General features: G+C 42.2%; 1 protein-coding gene and 2 long non-coding RNA genes across 16 annotated transcripts in view; 2 read left to right on the plus strand and 1 right to left on the minus strand.

The window, feature by feature from the left end:
- Nucleotides 1-19949, plus strand: part of LOC147757516 (uncharacterized) — a 57109-nt gene extending 37160 nt beyond the window's left edge. The window contains exons 5-8 of the long non-coding RNA XR_015321500.1: nucleotides 11251-11447; nucleotides 11598-15819; nucleotides 17620-17810; nucleotides 18254-19949. This is a non-coding gene — a long non-coding RNA (uncharacterized LOC147757516). The remainder of the gene's footprint in view (nucleotides 1-11250; nucleotides 11448-11597; nucleotides 15820-17619; nucleotides 17811-18253) is intronic.
- The window catches only part of Pka-C1 (Protein kinase, cAMP-dependent, catalytic subunit 1), a 159818-nt gene that overhangs the window by 33494 nt on the left and 104907 nt on the right, over nucleotides 1-21417 (minus strand). For 8 of the 14 annotated variants that reach the window (XR_002670640.2, XM_022790075.2, XM_086980515.1 and 5 more), the window contains one exon: nucleotides 10153-10212. The exons of 5 other annotated variants lie outside the window; for them this stretch is intronic. Coding sequence is in view for 8 of the 9 variants with exons in the window: in XM_022790075.2 (XP_022645810.1) it covers nucleotides 10153-10212 (60 nt within the window). In the remaining variant the exon portion in view is untranslated. Of the gene's footprint in view, nucleotides 1-10152; nucleotides 10213-11994; nucleotides 12013-21417 lie in introns of those variants that run through there. One more of the 14 variants, XM_086980520.1, reaches the window with a different exon arrangement.
- On the plus strand, nucleotides 5690-6268 carry LOC147757517 (uncharacterized). Its single transcript, XR_015321503.1, has 2 exons — nucleotides 5690-5806; nucleotides 6014-6268. It is a non-coding gene; the product is annotated as an uncharacterized LOC147757517 (long non-coding RNA).

A 21417-nucleotide genomic window follows, 5' to 3' on the forward strand; every position in this document is an offset into this window, starting at 1 on the left:
TCGCTAAGTAAGGTGCCGTGTTATTACAACTTTTTATTATGTAATACACCTAGATATCAGCATCACGAACCGTCTCACGGCCAACCTTTGCAAGCTGATCTGGACGCTGTGGCAGCGTGTCGCGGCCTTAATTGCTAGCTTTATAATTAATGTCTGGAAGTGGCCGTGCTGATTGGCTCGACCAAACACGATACGTTGTGAGTCTTTTTCTCTGCTTTCACGCTGATTACATTTTCAAGTTTCAGCAACTACTGATCGAGTAGCTGAAACGATAGCAGAGCCATTAGCCGCGGACTGAACGAGGCTTAGGCTTCCTCGGCATAGGTCTTCATTTTGTCGTCAAGTGATAACGATATCACCAACAATGCCAGTCACTGATCGTCTCTGAGAACACACGCTCCTAACGTATAACTAGAATCGAAATATATAAACACTTACATTTGTATGATTGGTCACAGCAGTAGTAGCAATGGGCGACACCAATTTCCCTTCATGCGCAAGCCAATCCCGAATTGGCCTTCATTTTCTGCACCCGACCTTATGGGTGAAGTTGACGTCGCACTGATCATAATGTAGCTATCATTTGCTTTGCAACCAGATCTAGGTTTGATTTTTGATGCGTATTCTAATGTTCGTGGCCTGCGTAAGCTTTTGAACGGATTCCTTGAATACATTAGCCACTTACGTGTTTCTACGACGAGCGCTACTCATACTGCTAGTACACATACGATACTATTCAGCTAAATATATATATTGTATAATAACAATGATTACGGCTCCACAGTAGATAACTACATAATCTATGCTACTATGGCTGATAGAAGCGCGTCGCGCTGTTCAGGCCTGCCCGTAAACCGTAAAACGGTATTATAGTTGCGTAAAAGAATGGTGGCAACCCTGAGACTTTTTTTAAGTTAGAATAAAAAAAATTCGGAAATTATGCCACTAGCGACAGCATCCACCAAAAGACAACATAAAAAAACATTGGGTACAAATACGGAGACACATGGGTCCTCCTGACACGAAACGAGCCTATCAAAGGCACTGGCGTAGACAAGCCGTGGACCTGTCCGATTGTTGCAGGCCAGGTCAAGCAACTCGTCATTACGTCAAACCGTTTCTTCCCCTATTTCGCGTGCGATAGCTAAGATGAAACAAAGCAGAAAAAAACCTAAAGTTCTCTAATGTCACAGTAGTCTCCACGTCCCTATTTCATGTTTCAAAAGTATCGATGCACACTTATAGAATGATGTCTTGTTGCGCAATTATAGGATACGCTTGGAGAATCCAGGTCGTCAAAGTATCCGAATGTGAGGCTGAATAAACGCGAAACGCACCTTGTAAGGTTCGCCGCATGTAAGAAGCCGCGTTGTCTTTAGCGGGAGCTTTATTAGTTTTTACTATCCGCATGAGTTCAAGGAGGCGTTCTGGGGTTCGATATCAAAGCCAACCACCTCACCAACAGAACCAGCGAAACGAGTCCGGTACATTTTAGGCAAGTGATTTAGGAACGACAAATCGTTAATCCGCAAAGCATATACTGAAAAACGTTGTTAAAACTTAAATGAAACGATTTAATAATGGCCTAAGGCGCACGACAGACAGATGTGACGTAAGAACTTTAAAAAACAACGCTATTACATCACATGGCTGGCGATTCCTTGGCACTTCATCTAACATACATCTCACATGTGGCCCGAAGATTACCGCATGCAAACCCGACAGAACGATCACGACGACTTTTCCTTTTTTGGTTACATTATCGATGTGAGGTTAATTATCAGCGACCAGATGTGCCTGTTTCGCTAAAGGAAACGAAAGGCCAAGGTCCCTGGCAGCGGATCGTCGATGTAGCGGGCGGTGTGGTGAGTATAGAAAGCTGAAAACTTTTTCTAAGTTTCACGCAATTCGATCCTAGCGAGCCAGCTGTTGCCTTTTAGATTTACAATACAACAGCGTTACCATACATTTTGCCATAGCACCGTTCTCCTAGTACGACTACGATCACTAAATGAATTACTACCAGCCGAAACCACAACAACAGCAGCAGCCAATTCGATCAGACACCAGTGCTCTACTAGAAGAAAAATTACCAGGGAAAGTTACTGCTAAGACTGGTTTGGCTACCTACTCAGTTATTCCATCGACTACGCACTTACAAAGATACAATCTCGTATATTCTCCCAAAGCAAACCGACTTGCAACAAGCGTAGCTAAGATTCGTACACGCCAAGGTCGCTAATTGTGTACTTTTGCGAGTCCACTGCATAGGCAATGCGGGTAGCCACGATTCGACTATACTAATATAATATATAATAAAGGCAGCAGAAAAAAGTAGGGGGTTATTGCTTATTTTTACTTATTGATAATTTTTCTTCAGCCAGCGGCGGCGCAACGTTAGTGGCCTGCTGCTTAAGTATCGTGATCGTCTTTGCGAATGAAGGCAGTTGTATTGGCAAAAAAAAAAGATGAAACCGAAGCCTCGGTGAAGTGGAACGCGACTGCGTGCGACAAGCGACGGCCTTCTCTTGAGCACAATCATTTGTACCAACAAAATTCTCCATAATAATCAGCAACGGCTTAAGCCAGCCGGAGTTTGAAGTGAAGAACAAGCGCGGCTTTGTTAGTATTGGTACTCCTGGAAACCTGTTTAGTTAACCCGGAAAAAAACCCGCCGTCGATGAATGCAGCGTGGCAGGATTACGACGGCATGATGTTAATCGGTGCCGTTCATGCCGTCGTCAGATTACATCGTGACGAGCGATTATGATGGCTATGGTAGCACGAGGCTAGTCCTGTCGGATGGAACAGCAGTATTCGTTGATTGAACAGATTGATGGGGAGTACTTATAATGGTAAAAGTATTTTGTGATGAGAGCTTACTCGTTAAGTGCCGCTAAATACGTTCGAGCGCATATGCCCTTCAGACTAAGTCGAGTCTGATAAACATACTCGTTATTTATCCTAGAAATACAAACAATTCGCTATTTATTTCTTCTGCGTAGTATACATATGGCCATTACAACGTCTACATTGCCACGTTGTACTGTATCAAACCTACGTAAAAGATCTTGCGGTCTCATACAAAATAAAAACAAAAAAAAGAGCTTATTACGAAAGCGATTCCCACCCGAGCTTGCTATATTAAGCTCAACGTACTCGTTCTCTTTTACAGTTTCGAGCAGTACTGTTCGTATGATCTACGATGCTTGAAGCATTTTTTTGGGGCTGTCACCTGTCGTTTTTCCGATCGCTTAAATTTCGGTTTCGTTCGCTCTGCCCGTTTACCTATTACAGGTGGCTATTAGGATCAAGGGCCCTGAGAAACGGTTGATTTGGCACAACCTAAAGCGACACTGGCCTATCGTCAGTGTTGGCACTCGACAGAGGCTTCTATTTTCCTTCCTAGTTGGCATTGTCGACGACCTCATTCACCTAGCTATTTTTCCTCCAGCTCACCCAAACCACTCGATTCTGTTGGCCGCCATGCCCACAGATTTTAAACGGACGATCTTTCGTTAGTCTAACACTCCACGAACTGTCTCTTCTTTTGTTCGATAGTTGTTGACCCTCCGTCGAAATCGCACGGGCGGTTCCGTTTAGCGTTTTCGGTTGCTAGGGCATCAGCAAAAGGTTGACAAACCGAAAGAGGAACAAAGGACTAGAAAGATTTTTAAGGCCACAACTGTATGCGTCTTACAAGAATAGTGAGCTATTCTTTAAAAATAGGCCATTTGATGTTGACTAGTCAGTTTCATTATTGCGGCTGCTTCCGCACGTTTTTTTTTTTGTTACTGCAACCTTGTTTGTCCTCTAGTGTCGATTGCGAAAGACTGAGACCTGTGCGGCCTCAGCATTTCGCTCTTTGGTTGAGTAGTGATGGAGGATTAACCGAAAAGACGAGTGAAGTTAGCTAATAATCGATAAATTAATTAAAAGAGAGTATATGTTTTGTGTTAGATGGGTCTGCAAGTTGAGCGGTTATCTGACGCGCTTATGTTTCAGGTAGTTGTTGACTGACGGGTCGGGTTGACGTCTCTAACGGTTGACGTGAAATAACAGCCTGGCAGCAGTTACGTGGTGAATTTGATCGTCTCAGCACTATTAACAGATTTAAATATATTTTCTTTTAGTTTGATACCCTTGAGTTTAAGCATAGAAGCTGACACTTCGGTACAACGATACGGTTGTATAGGTCCCACTTCGAAATCATAAAATTACTGCGCGACTTCTATTCTACGCAAGTGGCGACACCTGTCAGCTCCAGAGATAGGTTCTGTTCCAACTATATTTTCATGCCATCCTTTTCCGGTGAAAGGTATTAGTGCGTCTATAGATAATAACTTGCTCTGCTAAGCTATCACGATAAGATCATATTTATTCAACAGGTTCTATAATCTGTATAATACGGGACGTTGTTCCCGCGGAGGAGATACGCTATCGCCATTCGGGCTATGTGACCATGTCGACATCCAGCGAGCTATTCGCTCCCATTAAACAACAAACAACAGCCATCACACGCCACCAGGCCGAAATTCCGTCAAGAAATATCGCCAAATCGCAGTTTGCTGTAGCTGACACCCTTAATTACATATCGAAGCGGCCGCCGTTCGAGGCTATATAGTACGACAGTACAGAGTCAGATGAGAGCTTTAGCTCAATCTTCTATGGTTTTGGCTATGCCAATGACGCTGATAACAACTAAACATTGTTTCAAGTGGTATGATTATAATTATAGCCGTTATAACAACTGCAGTTTGTTACCCCTGTGCTTGTATTCCTATCTCTTCTGTCCGGTCCCTGTTTGAGGTCGCTGGGGTACGAAAAGCTGGTTACGTCGTAAAACGGGTACCACTCACACGTCCTTTAGAAGAATAACAGAACCTGACTCAATTTCAAATACATTGTATCTAAGTCTAGGCAACATGTCGGCTTGTCTTGTAGGATGTATCGAAACCTGTCGGGTTCATATCGGGTGCCTGTCCAAAAGAGAGAAGACTACTTAATAGGACAATATATTACACAAATGAGCGCGAACAGAGATTAATAATCGTAGCTTTAAACTGCAAGTGCCTGTTTAACATCGTTATGATTATTCATGATTGAGTATAACGATTCAATTTCCTACTGCCTGTTGCATTCCTTTGCCGAGTCCTACCATTGTTCCTACGAAGGTGAGGTAGACCTATTGTTCAAAACGCATCGGCCTGCGAATGTATCTCAAGGTCAGGTGATTTCTCGGGGTAGCAACATCTGCAACGAATGAGAGCAACGATGCGAGGGCCTCACGATAGATCTCGATCTTCTTTCTATAATGCGATGTAGAGGATTACCGGCGACCGCAAATGCCGCCCAATACTATTAACAACAATAGCAAGCCATCCTACAGATTTGGCCGATAGGGGCCCATCACTAGCAGGTATTACGTTTCGAAAAACACAAGAGCGCAACGAGCCGCCATACTGCTGCTGTTCATGAAGCGTGTCGTCACAACGCCAGGAACTCTTACTCATATAAAATCTATTAACCTATTGTTGTAGAATGGTCGCATAGCAACAGACAGAAGTTGTACATTGCAGCTTTCGCTTTATCTTTCAAGGTAGCAATATTCGGCTGGAGGCTAGCGTGTAGACAAAACCATTTGCTCGCACGCACGCGTGCCCGGACAAATAATTTAGATGTTAAACTAAATGTCGTCCTTCGTTCAGGCAGAGCGAAGGAGACATATGCGTAGATACGCATTCTTGCGAAGAATGAACAAGGAACAGAAAGGAGTACCAGGACGAAGCGCAACCGCTACGAAAGGGTACGTAAATGGTAGGCAGCGGCGTCGCCATAATGCGCGCTGTCCTGTAAATGTAACCCTGTTATGTTTCGACTGATGCATTTAGTCTGATGCTTTTACCGTACCTATCACATGGGGTACATCGTACGCACCCAAGGGATTGTTTTTTGCGCGTTACGTCAAACACGAAAGTAGCGTGAGGTTTGGTATTGTGTCGGTTCGTTTCAGAAGTCAACGACGATTAGGGTATTTTTGCCGACTGATGGGTTAGAATTGCGAAATGATAACATATGTGAGAGATATGAACAGGACGGCGTATCTCCATCGTCCACTTAATTACTTTAGCGCTGAGTTTTTTAATAGCTTACTACTAGTTCGAAGCCTAGATGATTTTATTTACAAGCTGTATGATAAAATAAATGTACCAGAACGTGCATAATCCTCGCCTCATACGGTGGAATCTTTATGCCGCTCACTAATTACTGCTCGATTTTTCAATCCTTTTTATATATGGTATACGATAATCGAACTTCTATCCTCCGACATTTCCTGTATTTTTTTTTCATATGTCGTTTGCGTACTATTCTGCCTATATCCGCTTCGTTTATTCAAAACAAAAACTCTACATTTTTATCTAGTGTGGGTACATACACCACAGCCTTAACACTGTCCTGTGTCATACGTATTGTGTATAAGGGGCAAGCCATTGCAGACCCGTTCGTGGCCGCGATGGTTTCATTCTGTAGCAGCAATAGCAACAATATTTGCAACCGTTTGCCCTTGTGCCGCTAACACATCTAGAACCAGCGTCCTAATAAACGCTATTTTTAGCCTTTTAGCAACATGACCGACGACGACGACGACGACCGCTGGCAAGATGATCAGCGTTCTCCTCCTTCGTTGTAGCCCTTGCCATCCGTGAGTGTTGTTAGATACAGCTCAGCAGTCCACATGCGACACCATAGTAGAGTATTCAGTAGCCAACGAGTTGAGGCCCCGCTGGCCAGCAGGGCATGACATACTATAGCATTGCTATACTCAATTGCCGCTATCGAGAGCGACATAATCTTCACCTCTGAGCGGCGCTCACCTGGCAAGCTGCGACCAGCCTAAGCAGCTAGCTGCAGACAAAATCACTGCAGGTATGCCAGGCTAAGGTGGATACAACTGCTATTTCTAGGCTAACGAATACAGCCCTGCGCCCTAAGAATTGCAGATTGAGTATCTGCCAACTATCACCTGCGTATGAGCCCCTACCCACTGTGGCCAGTCAGTTAATTTCGCTGCTGTTAAAGCCTATATGGCCAGCAAAAAGCTCTGCATCCCTCTTAATGCTGCCTACAGATATTTAGATTTCGCTTGCGTAACCTCAGCCATTGCATTGACATCGATATTAACGCCTTCCGAACCCGGGCTAGCATCTTAGCCTTCATCAGTAGCTCGCCGCTACCTTTATGAACGCATACATCTTAGATAGTGGAACCTGACGTGGATATAATACCACGATGGCTTGGTTGACTGAAAAACCAGGAATCGCTGCTTCAAGTTCTGCTAATCGTTTAGCATGACGACAGATGTGGCTCAGTAAGAAAATTTAAGTTCAGAGATTGGCGGCAATATTTAACAGCGAAAGAGGGAGCGAGACGAAAGCTGAACGTAACGATAATAAATGCTCGTAAACAAGAGAAGTGGCAAATTTCTATTAAAGTTTAGGCTGGAACGCTGAGATATGCATTCAGTACCCGTCTACATTCAACGAACGTAAGCTGTATACGTCGAAGTATTGATGACGTACACACAAGTATGTGAGGTTCTCTTTGATTCACAATAGTATTTATCGTTATAGCTACCGGGGACTTGTCGGCCGCTGTTCACGAAAAGGTATGTTGCGTCTCAGTAGCTCATCTTTTCCATGCTATAACAATCGGCAATTAAATCGCCAGGTTGTTGTAAAGCTTGACTAAATAAATCCGGTATTATCGACTACAGAATGTTTTCTCCTAAAAAAAATCTTACTTGAATTTTAAAATAGGCTCTTACATTATGCTTCTGCGTATCGTAGACTCTGGGTAGGCCATTTAGCTGCAATTGAGTGACAAATACGAACATCTAGGCCTCTCGTATTTCTCGCTAATTATAGTATGCGTATGATGGATATCTGCCTTCACCCAGCAAAAACCTACAATTTCTTCACTGAAAATGTTGCCTGTCCTTACTAGGCACCATTAATTTGTGGGGGACCGCAAAGGCAACGCGACACAATATGAGCGACCTATTGAAGCCAACAACGAATGAGATTCCGTGCTTAGATTGTAATGAAACAAGAGAAATCAAAACTAGTCAAAACCGATTGAATGGAGTAAGTTTGAGGCTAATTATAGCGACCTTACTTATCTAGGCCGCAGCACTAAGCCTTCGTCCACTATCTGACGCCATTGGCACTACATCCTTACACAACAATAAACGCCGTTAGTATACGTAACGTCATTGCTATGATATTATATTGATAGCAACAATAACAAAACAGTAGTATTATAATAATAATGTTCTAGTAATATCATCGTCGTTTGCATCATGCAACCACTTTTGCCGAAAGCTTGAACATTTTATCATAGTCAACACTGCCATGTCCAGCATCTTTCTTCTTCATATACGAAATATTGTTGCTATGGTTCCTTCGTAAAAGGTCAGATCTACGATAGATCATACGTCGTCGTGCATAGATACGTTATACATTGTGGACCTGGTGCAGACGCTGAGGCGTGTCACATCAAGATTTCTAGGTTCTAGTAAATTGGCAAATACCTAATAATGAGTAGTTGATCTCATCCATCCACTTCTGACACCTCTATCCAGCTTAAATATCGTACCAATAATTAAGCCCAATTGCAAAGGAAAGAATGTTTTGGGCTATCGGGTCGAATTAGGTTTTTCCTGTACGTAAACACATTGGATACTATGTAACACCTTTGCAAAGTGTTAATCGAAAGACTACTACTGTTTGTGGCTATGACAATTGTATCTCTCAAAAGGAATCGTATGGTAGTCGTGATAGTGATGGTATCTCCATCGACTGTTTGGTTTCGTATGCGACATGCAGGTTTACTGTTAGTACAACGACAAAAAACAAACATATCAACGTTATTATTTTACCATGCGTCGATAATAACATGAAATCACTACGACAACACTAATTGTCTCTCACAATTTAGCTTAATTAGCTCAGCGAGACGTACAACTGATGGATTGGTAACAGGGGCTATACTATCAAAAGTACCAATCACGACCGTTTCCCGTCACAAATAATAGATCACAAAAATTACATCGACCGGGAAAACCGGCTGTCAGTAAGTTTCTTCTTTATGTTTCCGAAACCATTTTACGATACATTTCTAGCACTGACGACACCCGACTGAAGTCAAGAGATTAGATGACTTTGCATTATGCCCGACGTTTTGTCGAGCGAGCAATTCGTTCAAATGTAGAAATGAGACAAATATATCGATTAATGTCCATTATCGGTGTTGATCAGGCGTAAACGATGCACCAAACCAAAGCAAACAGCGACTCTCTGATAATCATCCCCAATTCAGTGCCACCCAGTTGGACAGCGCATGTCGACGTTTTACGCTTTAACTTAACAACTTATGTCAAGGACAAAAACTTGATATAGAAACCTTAACTGGCGTTAGTACGGCAATATCCTAGCATACATTTACATCTATCTAAAACATATAAACCTTGTACTGCGGTGCATTGTACCTACGGTAGCCGTTAATTACAAACTTGGTTAGTGTTCAAATTGACTTTTTTCATCCCCGATATTTGACCAGAAAACTTTGTTAGCACGCCTGCACTGAATTTACGCGGGGACCGTTTTGTCCCAGTTCATTGGTTAGAAATTTTGGTCTACAAAAATTATCAGACGGCCATGACCTCAGCAGCGGGTCAGCACTCGACCGCTGCGAATAACATCTGGGTTAATTTGATGCGGCAAGGCAACTATAGTGATACTAACACCGAAAGTCCAAATGCCCGGACTCGAGACGCATTCAGGATTCAGGACGCATGAAGAACATTCAGACTAGGAACACTGACATACTTTCCCATCTCCGACTGCTGCTTTCTATCCCCTGTACACCTACTATAGCAGACGAGAATCATCGGGAAACATTACATATCTTAGTCGCTAGCATGGCCGACGATCAACGAATTATTGGAAATCAGACAACCCCATCAACGCCATTCAAAGCCAAGCCATCTTCAATTTCCTTTCGTTAAATACATACAACGAACAAATGCACCGGCAGACAAAATAAAGCAGCTTATGTTCAATAAATAAGTGGCATTCGCTCGTGGCTCGTTACCTGGGTCTAGTTCACCCCCGCCGATGCTCAGCCTTGACATCCCCATATCATCACTGGGACCTGGAAAATATCAGTCGCAGCAGAGCGTTTCTGCCGATAATTATTCGCGTAGAGTCATATTGGTTTAATTAGTAGTTCGAGTTCGGTTTCAATCGTGTAGGCAGATATGATTGATGTGTACATACACACAGGACATACACTAAGTGGTTATTGGGATCACTGAACGGTAAAAAATTCGTAAAAATTGGTTATTTTACGTTCCTTCGGTCGTTCGTAGTGCACGAGTGTCCCATATTTATACTCTTTTCACTCGCTGTTATTGTTTTACGGTCAGGTAGATAAAGAATTACTTGTATCATTCATCGCACCCAGTTACTGACTTTTCCATTTCTCCTATACGTCTGATCTGTTCTGTTCTTAAGCTGTCATGCGTTTTATGTTCCATAAACGAGTTAGTCTTTTGGCGAACTCGATCTGCCAAGCAAATGTTACTAATTCTCGTAAGACGCATCCATTTGAAACGCACACAAAAGTCGCTGGTTGTGTCGCAGAAAAGCAAGATTATGTCTCATTGCACATATTAAATTATATATGAACGGGTTATTTATAGCCAGCTACCAAGTATATTTATGTCACACTAACTGCCATGCGCCACATGTTAACCCATTGTGCGGATCCTTTCAATATATGTATAATATTTCTTTAGCAAGAGATAAGTAAGCCGTCTAGTCGTTTAAAGCGAACTATCTTTTTCTTATAGTTTATAAAAAATCAAATTTTTCCCGTACATATGTTTTGTTACGCTATGAACTAGCCGGTGTTTCCTATGGGGTAGCGTATTGACTGCTACCTATTAGGTAATTAATGAGTTGAATGTAAGTTCTTGTGAAGATAAGCTAAGGCCAAAAGTTATACTTTATCGAATCGCACACAGTTTGCACGCGGACTTCCATCGTTTTCGGTTGTCTGTTCGTGTCCTGTTGACTTTGTAGCCCGGTTAGATTCTAAAGAGCTACATAGACGCGTAACCATTATATCTATCCACTCGAAAACAAAGAATACGCTAAAATGGATCAATGCATACACACACAATTTCAGGTCCTAGATCGACTTGTCGTCTATTTATCGCTCTAAAGACATTGGCTTCACAAACCGCGTTCAGCTCTGTTCGACGCGCACGTCTGCTGCGTATCGTAATTATAACGAGGCAAATGTACGGCAATAATGACAAGAGCTACTTTTCCGTCATGTCTTCCGAAGACAGAATCAGGTCAAACGTCTGCGAAGATCGAGAGGTAACGAAAAAAGCGGCCAGTCGTAAAGCGTCGCACCGCACTATTTAGCGCTAAAGCTAGCATAAATCACTAAAAAATTGGCTAGATTTTATCAGCAGCTATTGATTATTTAGTGCATATCAGCAATCTAACGTAGGCTCTTCATTCCAGCCCTTCTAACAACTCTCACGTGCAATTCTCAGGCACGATTTTCGCATTTGTTGGTATGAGCGTGCCAGGTGGAATGGAACGAAAGGAAAGTTGTCTTCTAAACATTGCATGCTATAAATACGATTTTATCTTACTTAATATTGTTATTAATGCACGTGTGTTTGCATTCGGGTGTATAAACATCTATTTCCGATTCGTACGAAAGAACGACTAGAGTGTTGTTTGTTAGAAGTAAATTTTCGAACTTACAGATCGTTCAGTTCGATGAAACTTTCGGCTGAACTCATAGCGAATGCCGTAATGCATACGCGTGTTTACGAGGAGATGAAAAGTAATGAAAAATATTTCAGAACATCATCCCAAGCTACTGGAATCACTTATCGATCTGCATGCTTACCGTGCCGCCCGTACGTCACGAGTCCATCACATTTTACCCCAACAGTTACGTTGGTGCTGTATTGTCACAACGCTTTTAAATTATGAAATGCCGCATAGTACAATGTGCTACGAAATCCTGTGGAAAATCGATGTGGTACGGTGGCTTGTCGTCGGGCTTTTATTTAGCAGCCGACTCGTGAGAGGTCTATCTGTTTTTCCTAAATAGTGCAGGTCTATTGCCATTCAATCAAAAAGCAAATGTTTTCTCCTGGCTTACGGAGCGAAGAAATGCATCTTAGTCGACTCCGAATGCACGAGGCTGTGCAATTGCGCCTTAGCAAAATCGTACCGTTACGTCCATTAGAAAACATTAATAACTCTAGCGTTACCGCTCTCAAAAGTCAACCACAGCTGCACTTCAATGTCAGGGCAAGTAGCAATACAAGCAGTCGAACTAGCAGCAGCTACATCAGAGAATAGACCAGCTGACGCTACAGCTGTTCCTAATGCGTGCTGGCTCAGTCTTCAGAGGCGACGTATTCGATCTGCGTGTCCCTTCCGCCATGGTATTCGAAATAGCGCAGGGCGAGTTGGGTACCAAAACCCAGCTGAGCTGGTGAGTTAGCACCGCCAGCAACCTACTACGCGTAACCGCATACTCATGCCTGGTGTTGACTTCTATCTATGAAAACTATCTTATTGCTTGTGATTATGCTTGCAGCTCTACGAGTGCCTCTTCAAGCAGTGCGTCGAACCCGAGCGTGAATCTGACCTCGATTCTGATAAACCAGGGACCCCCTCTCTCTCTCTCTCTCTCTCTCTCTCGCTCGCTCGCTTTCTCTCTCTCTCTCTCTGTTTTATTTAATTCTACGTTATAAATAATGAGGCAAGCAAAAAAAACGTGTTAGTGGTTAGCTGGCCGGAATGTTTAAAATCAAAATTATTGCTCGATACGGCGCGTATGCAGGTTGTAGAGGCAATATCTTATTGTTGGACTAACGTCATGTTTTTTTGTTTCACGTCAAAGGCTGTTTTTCGGTCGATGATACAGTGTCTCTTTTGGCTGTTAGGCCTGCAAAAGAGAGGTTTGCCGGTGGCAAGAAAATGTTCAAATTTTCGTAATGCTATATAAACAGTTTTTGCTTGCATAATAGCGTATGCATTGTGACACTCATGTACATCCACCTTAAAAGCGCAGCGAAATGTTATCGTACATAGCGGTAAATATACATATGGATCTTTATTTTTTACGCTCTGGCCTTTTCCTCATTCAAAATCCGACTCGGGTTTGACTGGCCTAAGATTTACGGCCAAAAATTGTGCCAGCAAGACTTTGGCTTCATACATAATATAAGCTAGCCACAAGTTATTTAACAAAAACTTAGGATAAGTTTCGCCATTTAAGCAAGCGAACAAACGTAAAGTTATACGCAAGTCTAAAGTGGTCAATGAAACATTCAAGCACCTACGAAACGGCATAAAGTATTTCACTGTATTCACGGTCCTGCAGCGACTTTGCATTTCAGGATTCTGAACCATGAAAACATGTTGAGGCCATGGCCTATGACCACCTTTAAGCAAGTATAGTGAGATGTAAACGAAATTCCGTCCACGACATTAAACATGCCACCGCTATCAATCTTGCAGGTCATTTGCTTTTTGCAGAAAAACCGTTTATGAACGTCGGTTTTATTGGTAACTAGTCCTTTTTCTAACAATTATATCTGTAACACCCCACACAAGGGAGCTTTTAGGTCCAATGTTCGGCACGGTAATGGTGGCACCCACTACGATACAGACGATATTATCATAACCATTTGCATACAGCAAAAACACTGTTTAATGTTCTCTAGATCTGTACGTATGTTCGAATGGTTGTCCCGAAGAACTTCAACTTTCGTCGTCTGATTCACGCCAATTCTGGGCCCTGGCTGAGCAAATAACATAGCAAATCGTGAAACGTAAACTCCGCTGCTACCACCACGAGAATTCCCTATCGATGATAACGACCCAGATCGAGCATCGGTAGCACACTTTTAAGTAACTGTTTGATTTCCAACTTCGTACATGAGTTCAGGGCTAACATTAACAGAAAGTGCATTTTTGCATCAATCAGGAGAAAGCAAATGATTATATTTCCTATATTAAGTGCCTGTTATTTTTGGCACTGTCGGCCTTATTAGTTTTTTTACTAAATTTTCATCATTTTTTTCTGTTTTGACGTAAGCTAATGATCTGATGGCATGGCTGAATATGGGCACAAATTGAAGCCGTTTTACTTGCTATGCAAATGCATATAATCGACTTATTGATTGTCTGTGTTGTGACGTAAGACTCCGTGACTCTCCGATAGCAAAAAATCGTATAACACAAAACATGTTCCGCCGTCATCCGGAATTCGGTCAGCGACAATGTCGCGTCCACCTGCCATTCATACATTACACAAACGACGTTTCCTTACTATAATTGGCACTTTTATACTTCCCAGTTACTTGTAAATGAACTCGTGAGATCTTCAGCACGAGAACGCGCAAACCCGATGTACTTATGCTTTATAGCGATCCCGTCACTAGCAAAATCAGCAAGATTCTATAAGTTGTAGCAATTATATTAAACGATACTCCTGAAAAGGGCGAGCAGAATCCTATGCGGGCATTAGCACCTCTCACTATGCACATACCCACCTAGCTGTTCATGAATTTCTCGAATTTAGTTCTATTCTTGCTCATATAAATATTTACTTGAAAAAGTAAGACTTTTTCTTATCATCCGTTACCCGACTGTTGATGGCCTTATTTAAAAGTATGCTGGTAAATACACCTGACTGATATACCAAATTACAGTTAATCTGATCTGTAGTTATGGCGAAGACGCCGATTCCAACACTCGTTTTGCTGGGCAAATGCCTCCTCGCGATTCCCTTCCAGCGCCCTTCGGTGACACCTATACTACTAGTCGACATGTATTCTCACATCGAAGAATGCATATATATCACCCTTGTACGAGGCAGAATATATGCCACACATGTTGGAATCTGTATCATTTTCGTACACTTGAGAAAAATACACAAGTGTCAAGTACTGTTGCAAATCAGTCATCACCACAGACAGCCACGTACTTCTTAGTTTTTCGGTTTCAGCTCATTGTGATGGATGTGTGGGCAAACAAAAATCAAAGTGTCCTAATGCATAATTGTTATGCCTAATACTGAAAGGAAACTTGAACAGCACCAGCTGATACCATCCTGGTGTTTTTGATCCTATGCGTAACCCTGTTTAGCTTCTACTAATCTACACATTGTCTGACGTTTTCATCAGGTTATTTTCGCTATTTTGCCTCTGGTGGCACTTCTACGCGACTACTTTCTACTATTTATATACTAAGGCTATCACCGTCGGCCCCCAGGTCCTCCGCTCTGCGCAGGTACCACCGGCAGTCCTGTCCGGTCTACACTTCCCAGACAGATAGCATCCATCGAAGAGTTATCAGTATCAACAGGGACGGTCCTAATTCGTAGGGCAACAACATCACGAGCATCGCCACGGCATCTGCAGGCAGTACCGCAGCGAATCCGAACTTTCATTGCTTTTTTTAATTCTGTCTCTGTACAAAAAAAAACACGAAAAAAAAGGACAAGGACCACTGCCGATGACGACTCGTGGTGTCGTCCACAGCGTTGGAGTCAATATGGATATCAGCTCAGTGAACATGGGTAGCTGTAATAGCTGAGTAACACATAGGAAAAAGCTAGATAAGCTTTCCACATACGAACCATTTTGACGTCTATAAAAGACTTCTATTAAGGTGTGATAATGTCAAGAACCGCCGGTTGACGTTTTAAAAGGTAATGTAATAGATAAGCGGCCCAATGATGTTCTATTACGGTTAACAATTCGGGTTAGAATTCACAGAATTTTCCAGTTTAAAACTAACTAAGTCATGTTGTTTAAAATATCGCTCATAGTTATAAGATATCTTTACGGGAAAAACTTGTTTCTGATTCAAGAGCAATTAGATTGCTTAAAATATGAAAGGAAAAATGCAAAGAGCTATTTGACATGATCGATTTATTAGGCAATCAAAAATTGCCCCTCTTTTTTTCCTGTTCATTTAAATCCTGTCCAATAATATAAATGCTATTGAACGGCAAGCTGTGCTTAACGACAGCACACCTTGACTTAATCCACTTTAACGGTATACGCGAGCCGATTGATTTATATTTCATTATATCATCATATATTTAGCTGGTGACTCAATTCAAATCGACGTCAAAGTCGATCTCGAACACAGAGCTAAGCACCCTGATTTTTTTTGAATCGGCTCAACCGGCTTACACCGAAGATATGTTCTTTTCGGGATTATATTTACGTAGCATTATGTACTTTCTATCTCGCTCTTCGGCTGATAGCCACAAACTATGCTCAGCAAAAAGCCCAACAACAAGCGACGACGACAACAACAACAACAACAACAACAACAACAACAACAACAACAACAAGCGACGACAACAACAACAACAACAACAACAAGCGACAACAACAACAACAACAAGCGACGACAACAACAACAAGCGACAACAACAACAACAAGCGACGACGACGACAACAACAACAACAACAACAACAACAACAAGCGACAACAACAACAACAACAACAACAACAACAACAAGCAACAACAACAACAACAACAACAACAACAACAACAACAACAACAACAACAACAACAACAACAACAACAACAACAACAACAACAACAACAACAACAACAACAACAACAACAACAACAACAAGCGACAATTACTACCCCCACTCTACTTGCCGCTATTGTTGTTACGGTGACTATCATAGCCTAGTTTTTACACACGGCATGAATCGCCGTAGCCATCGTCACCATTGTATCACTTGCCTCTCGACAGCAGTGGTATACCACACAACTAAAAGCATCAACAGTAACTGCAGCAGCAGAGACGGCAGAAGCGCACCCACGATTTTGAGCAGGAACCGTTGTACTATTTTACCCGTGGTAGTTGTAGCAGCGCTACGGCTATCGTATAGTATAACAACACCCGGGGACCAAAGGCGCTGCATTTATGAGATGTCCGGTCCGATATTCGGAACGCTGGCCAGTCGGCTCGCCAAGCGGCTAACGCTATGGCTGGCTGTTTTGCCGCTGCCAGTTACCCTTGGCAATGTACGCTTGCCATGGTCTCGTCCGGTCCGTAACCACGTCTAATCCGCTGCTGCTCCAGCCGTTGCCAGCCATTACTAGCTAATAGAGCGAGCCGTGAGCCAATTGAGTCGAGCTCGCTAGCCAGCGCCTGATACACACGAGAGGACCAATTCAGGCAGATAGGAAGCGAACAAATGCGTCACGACAGTTGTGACATTCAATTGCTGCCGCTAAGCTCGCAGCCATCTTCATCGAGAGACACAGCTGACAGGGAAGCAAAGAAGCGGCTTCTACTATAGAGCTGTCAGCGGGACTTTGCGAGCCGTACGCACTTTCGTCTATTGGGTCCTGGGCATTAACTATCACCATAAACTTACTAAAAATTATTATCCGTTGTTTGGCGGAAAATAAGTACAAGCACAAAAAATTATACAAGGAATATGACTATGGCATGACCGTTTCTCTCCTTGGCAGTTATGTGCAACAGTCCACAACGGTCGTTGAATGGATAGATGAGACGGCGGCTGTTTCAGCAGACAGGGACACAGACGACCAGGGGATGGCCGAGCTGGTGGACGTCGACCCCGTTGTTCACAACGGAGTCAAGCCAAGCCATCGATGATGGTGTTATACGAGAACGTCGTCTACGCAGTTGAAGAAGAATGGTAAGCGAAGGGTGACCATAACAGCTCTGATAATGCGTTTGCGGCAGACGCGGCTGTCTTATTCCACTGTCCTGAAGGAAGTAGCGTTAAAGTTCAGCCGGAACTAGTGGTTGTAATCGGGATTCAGCCTAAGATATCCTATTGTTCAGATTAGCCACACCTACATATGTGATATTAAATCGTTAAATAAATTACTTCTTTTCTCATTTTCCAGCATAGGCATGCATATATCATCGTAAGTGTTTTAGCACCTGTGGTAGCCCCTGGCTGTGCTAACTTCTCTGAATATTGTTGCATTTTATTTATATTTAACTGTTGTTACAGAGCTTCGGCACGATGTAGGTGCATTTTTTTACAGTGTGCGTAATCAATTGTCTGAACATAAATATTATGCATGAATATCTAACGTTACGGATTATTGCGTGGATGCCGTTTTGTTCTAGTTTGTGACGGACGATTTTCCTGCAGTGCACTATATTACGTTATAGTTTACAATAGAACGGTGATCAGTCGATCGGCAGCGGACACGCCCGATATGACACTGCCTGTATTATGCAACAATGTTTAATCGTCTAGAACAAGAAACACCCGCCTGTCCGCGCTACTCTGACTGTGCACTAGGGTTTCGATGGCGAGACCCAGTGATATAGCCATGATTTACTTCGAAATTCGTGCGGTGCCAGCAATTACGGTGGCAATAGCAACAACGAAGGCATCAGCAGCTTGAACAGGTAATTCGATTGATTCGACTTCACAGCTCAGAGTCAGCCTTTATTTATAGAAAAACGAACGAATTTTGGACGACTTTCGTTATTGCTCTATTCGTAACGATATTTATGTAATTCTGAAGTGAAATTGTCGTTAACAACAACCGTTAACCAACGAACGTAGGGAAGGACACAAACAAGTCCTAAGCTACTGTGACGGCCAAAGTTCACTATTACCACTTGCAACCAAATAATCCTCGAAGTAATATGAACGCCATAGCAATTGTAGTAGTACGTCATAATAATAACAACAACAAAACGTACGGTGACAAATGCTTCGACGGCACAGTGACGTGACTACTCAACAAACAGACACCTGAAGACGTAAAACAATTTATAGGCCCGACCGAGACCAACGGCCGGGCCTGCTCTCGAAAAGCTAATACAAACGTAGGTGCTAAATAAAATATGCATAACGGCCTATAGACTTACTATACAAACACACATATGCATATTATTGGAATGCATAGCGACAAATCATAGAAATGGCAAACGTTATAGCAGTTCCAGAAATAGTAGCAATAGTCGAGGGCATCAAGGACGCAATGAGCTTAAAATTAAGGCTATCATGAAAAAAAGGCAAAGATGTTCAAAGAACCGCACAAAAAATTCAAGAAAATACTCAGTCATGCCTGTTATCAGCGTCTACTCCCAACATACAACTTTCGGAATAGTTGAATGCAATAGAAAATTCATAAGCGAGAAAGATGCCGGACATTAATGGTGTATATATATATATATATATATATATCGTTTCAATCAGCCATTACTGGGAGATAGCAGGATGAAAAACATTTTGATAGATGTGACTTTCGGGCATTTTCTTAAAAATCAGCATTGACAGATCGCAAGATTAGGTCAGTAAGAACAGGGTCAACACCTAAAATCGATAGCATGCCTTAACCTAATTAGTATGTTTGGCGGTGTGTGTTTCCGATGAACTTGCGTATAAAGCTATACTATGAGTATACAATGTGACTTGACCGTTACGTAGGAAAACGTTGAGTCTGAATATACACTTGATATAGCGTGTCCCATTTAAAAACCTTTTTCGCAAAACCTACCATTGAAAATGCGCGTTTAAGCGCAAGCGAAGTGACGCGTTATCCTCTCCCCAATGCCGTTATTAGAGCTATAATCGCGGTAGAGATGCGCTGATGGAATTTCCTCAATAACCAACAATAGCGAGACTATGGCTGCGCGATCTTACCCTGCTTTCAGGGTAAATCCACAGATTACGTGCGAGTATTACGGCGGACAGTCACATGATAATCGATACCTCTGAATGTGTTAAATGCAAGACACATCCCGCACACTAAAGAGCACCGTATCAATTCCAGTTGAATAAATATCTGATGTATAAGTTGAGTAACTTTCAGTATTTTATTTATAACGAAAAAAGGCAAAATCATGCATCGTCGCTGATATACACGTTTTAAAACTGTCCCTCGGTTTTAGCTTTTCGCAACTAAGAGATTAATTTGTGCGGGGTTAAATGTACTCGCTCACAGGGTTTATCGATGCCATTAATCCTACCTAATCGCTCGCTTTAGTACACTTCAGCTTTACAATAGGGCTAGCACGCAAAAAATAATCGTCTGCAATCGAAGGGCATTCCATTTACTGAAAGATACAAACCTACCTAGTTAGCTCTCGAAATTAGCTAATCCACAAGATGCATTTGTTGGGAGATAAAGGGATTATATATATATATATAAGATTTCTGCACCTTTTTACTGGAGGACCAGTAAAAAAAAAAGGACATCTTAGGGATTATCTTATGTATCTATGAATAGATTTAGTTAGGCTTCGATTAAATCCTGGGAGAACGGTTGTGTGAACCTGTCCACCGGCATTGATTAACCTCGTTTGTTAAACCGCTTTATTTGCAGCTACTACTCTCACTGATTAACCACCGTAATTGTACAGCCACCTATCGGCGAAATATATTGTTTTTTCTCTTTGCATACTTAAATGAACATGTCGATATATATCTGATCGGTCTTCGCGATACTTCGCGCAGGCACCCTTTTGGTTCAGGCTATCTACTACTAATATAAAATCATCGTAAAAAAGCTAGCCTGATTCTAAAGGTCGGCAACTACAGACACTTTGTCGGGACAGATATTCATGATATATATTAGATGACACACATACAGGACAGAGTTCAGATTCTTGCATTGCCATTAGTGTTCCTGTGCTCCTTTCAGCTACCTAGTGTCTGTGTCAGCGTATTTTACCGTCCGAAGCAAATCTCACTTCCATCGTCCACCGTCAAATTAGGTACCGACGATCGCAACAGCTATATCGTAACGTTACCAACACTGCACTACAGACAAAGTAACAGCAACAGCATCAACACATGTAGCCCTATTCCCGTTCATCGCTTGGCAGCACAAAAGAGGTTAGTTAGATTTTTTCAGTTTACTAAATTATAGCTAGAAAGCACATAACGCTTTTTCCATACCTTCCCTTACACCCACATACACATACAAAGCCATACGGGTCAATCATGCTAGCACAACTAACCGATTGGCCTTCAATCGATCATGTCATCATCGATCAACAATCAGTCAATGGGGCAGCAGCTTTGAGCAGACAGCATATTTTAGTGTTATTTACACACACAGTGCACAAGCACACGCCCAGCGACTTTTACTTAGTATGTTGTTATTATAGTAGACGGACTTGATCACGTAACCTTGACGTATTCGCAATCCGCAACGAAAAACAAAGGTGGCAAACCAAAAGAAAAAAATTTTCGCTAGCAATAACCACAACAAGAACAACTAATCAGTAACGATGAAAGAAATTCTTTGTGTTCTACGTATATATATATA

This window comes from Varroa destructor, unplaced genomic scaffold (genome assembly GCF_002443255.2).
Source record: "Varroa destructor unplaced genomic scaffold, Vdes_3.0 BEIS01000002.1, whole genome shotgun sequence".
Lineage (NCBI taxonomy): Eukaryota > Metazoa > Arthropoda > Arachnida > Mesostigmata > Varroidae > Varroa > Varroa destructor.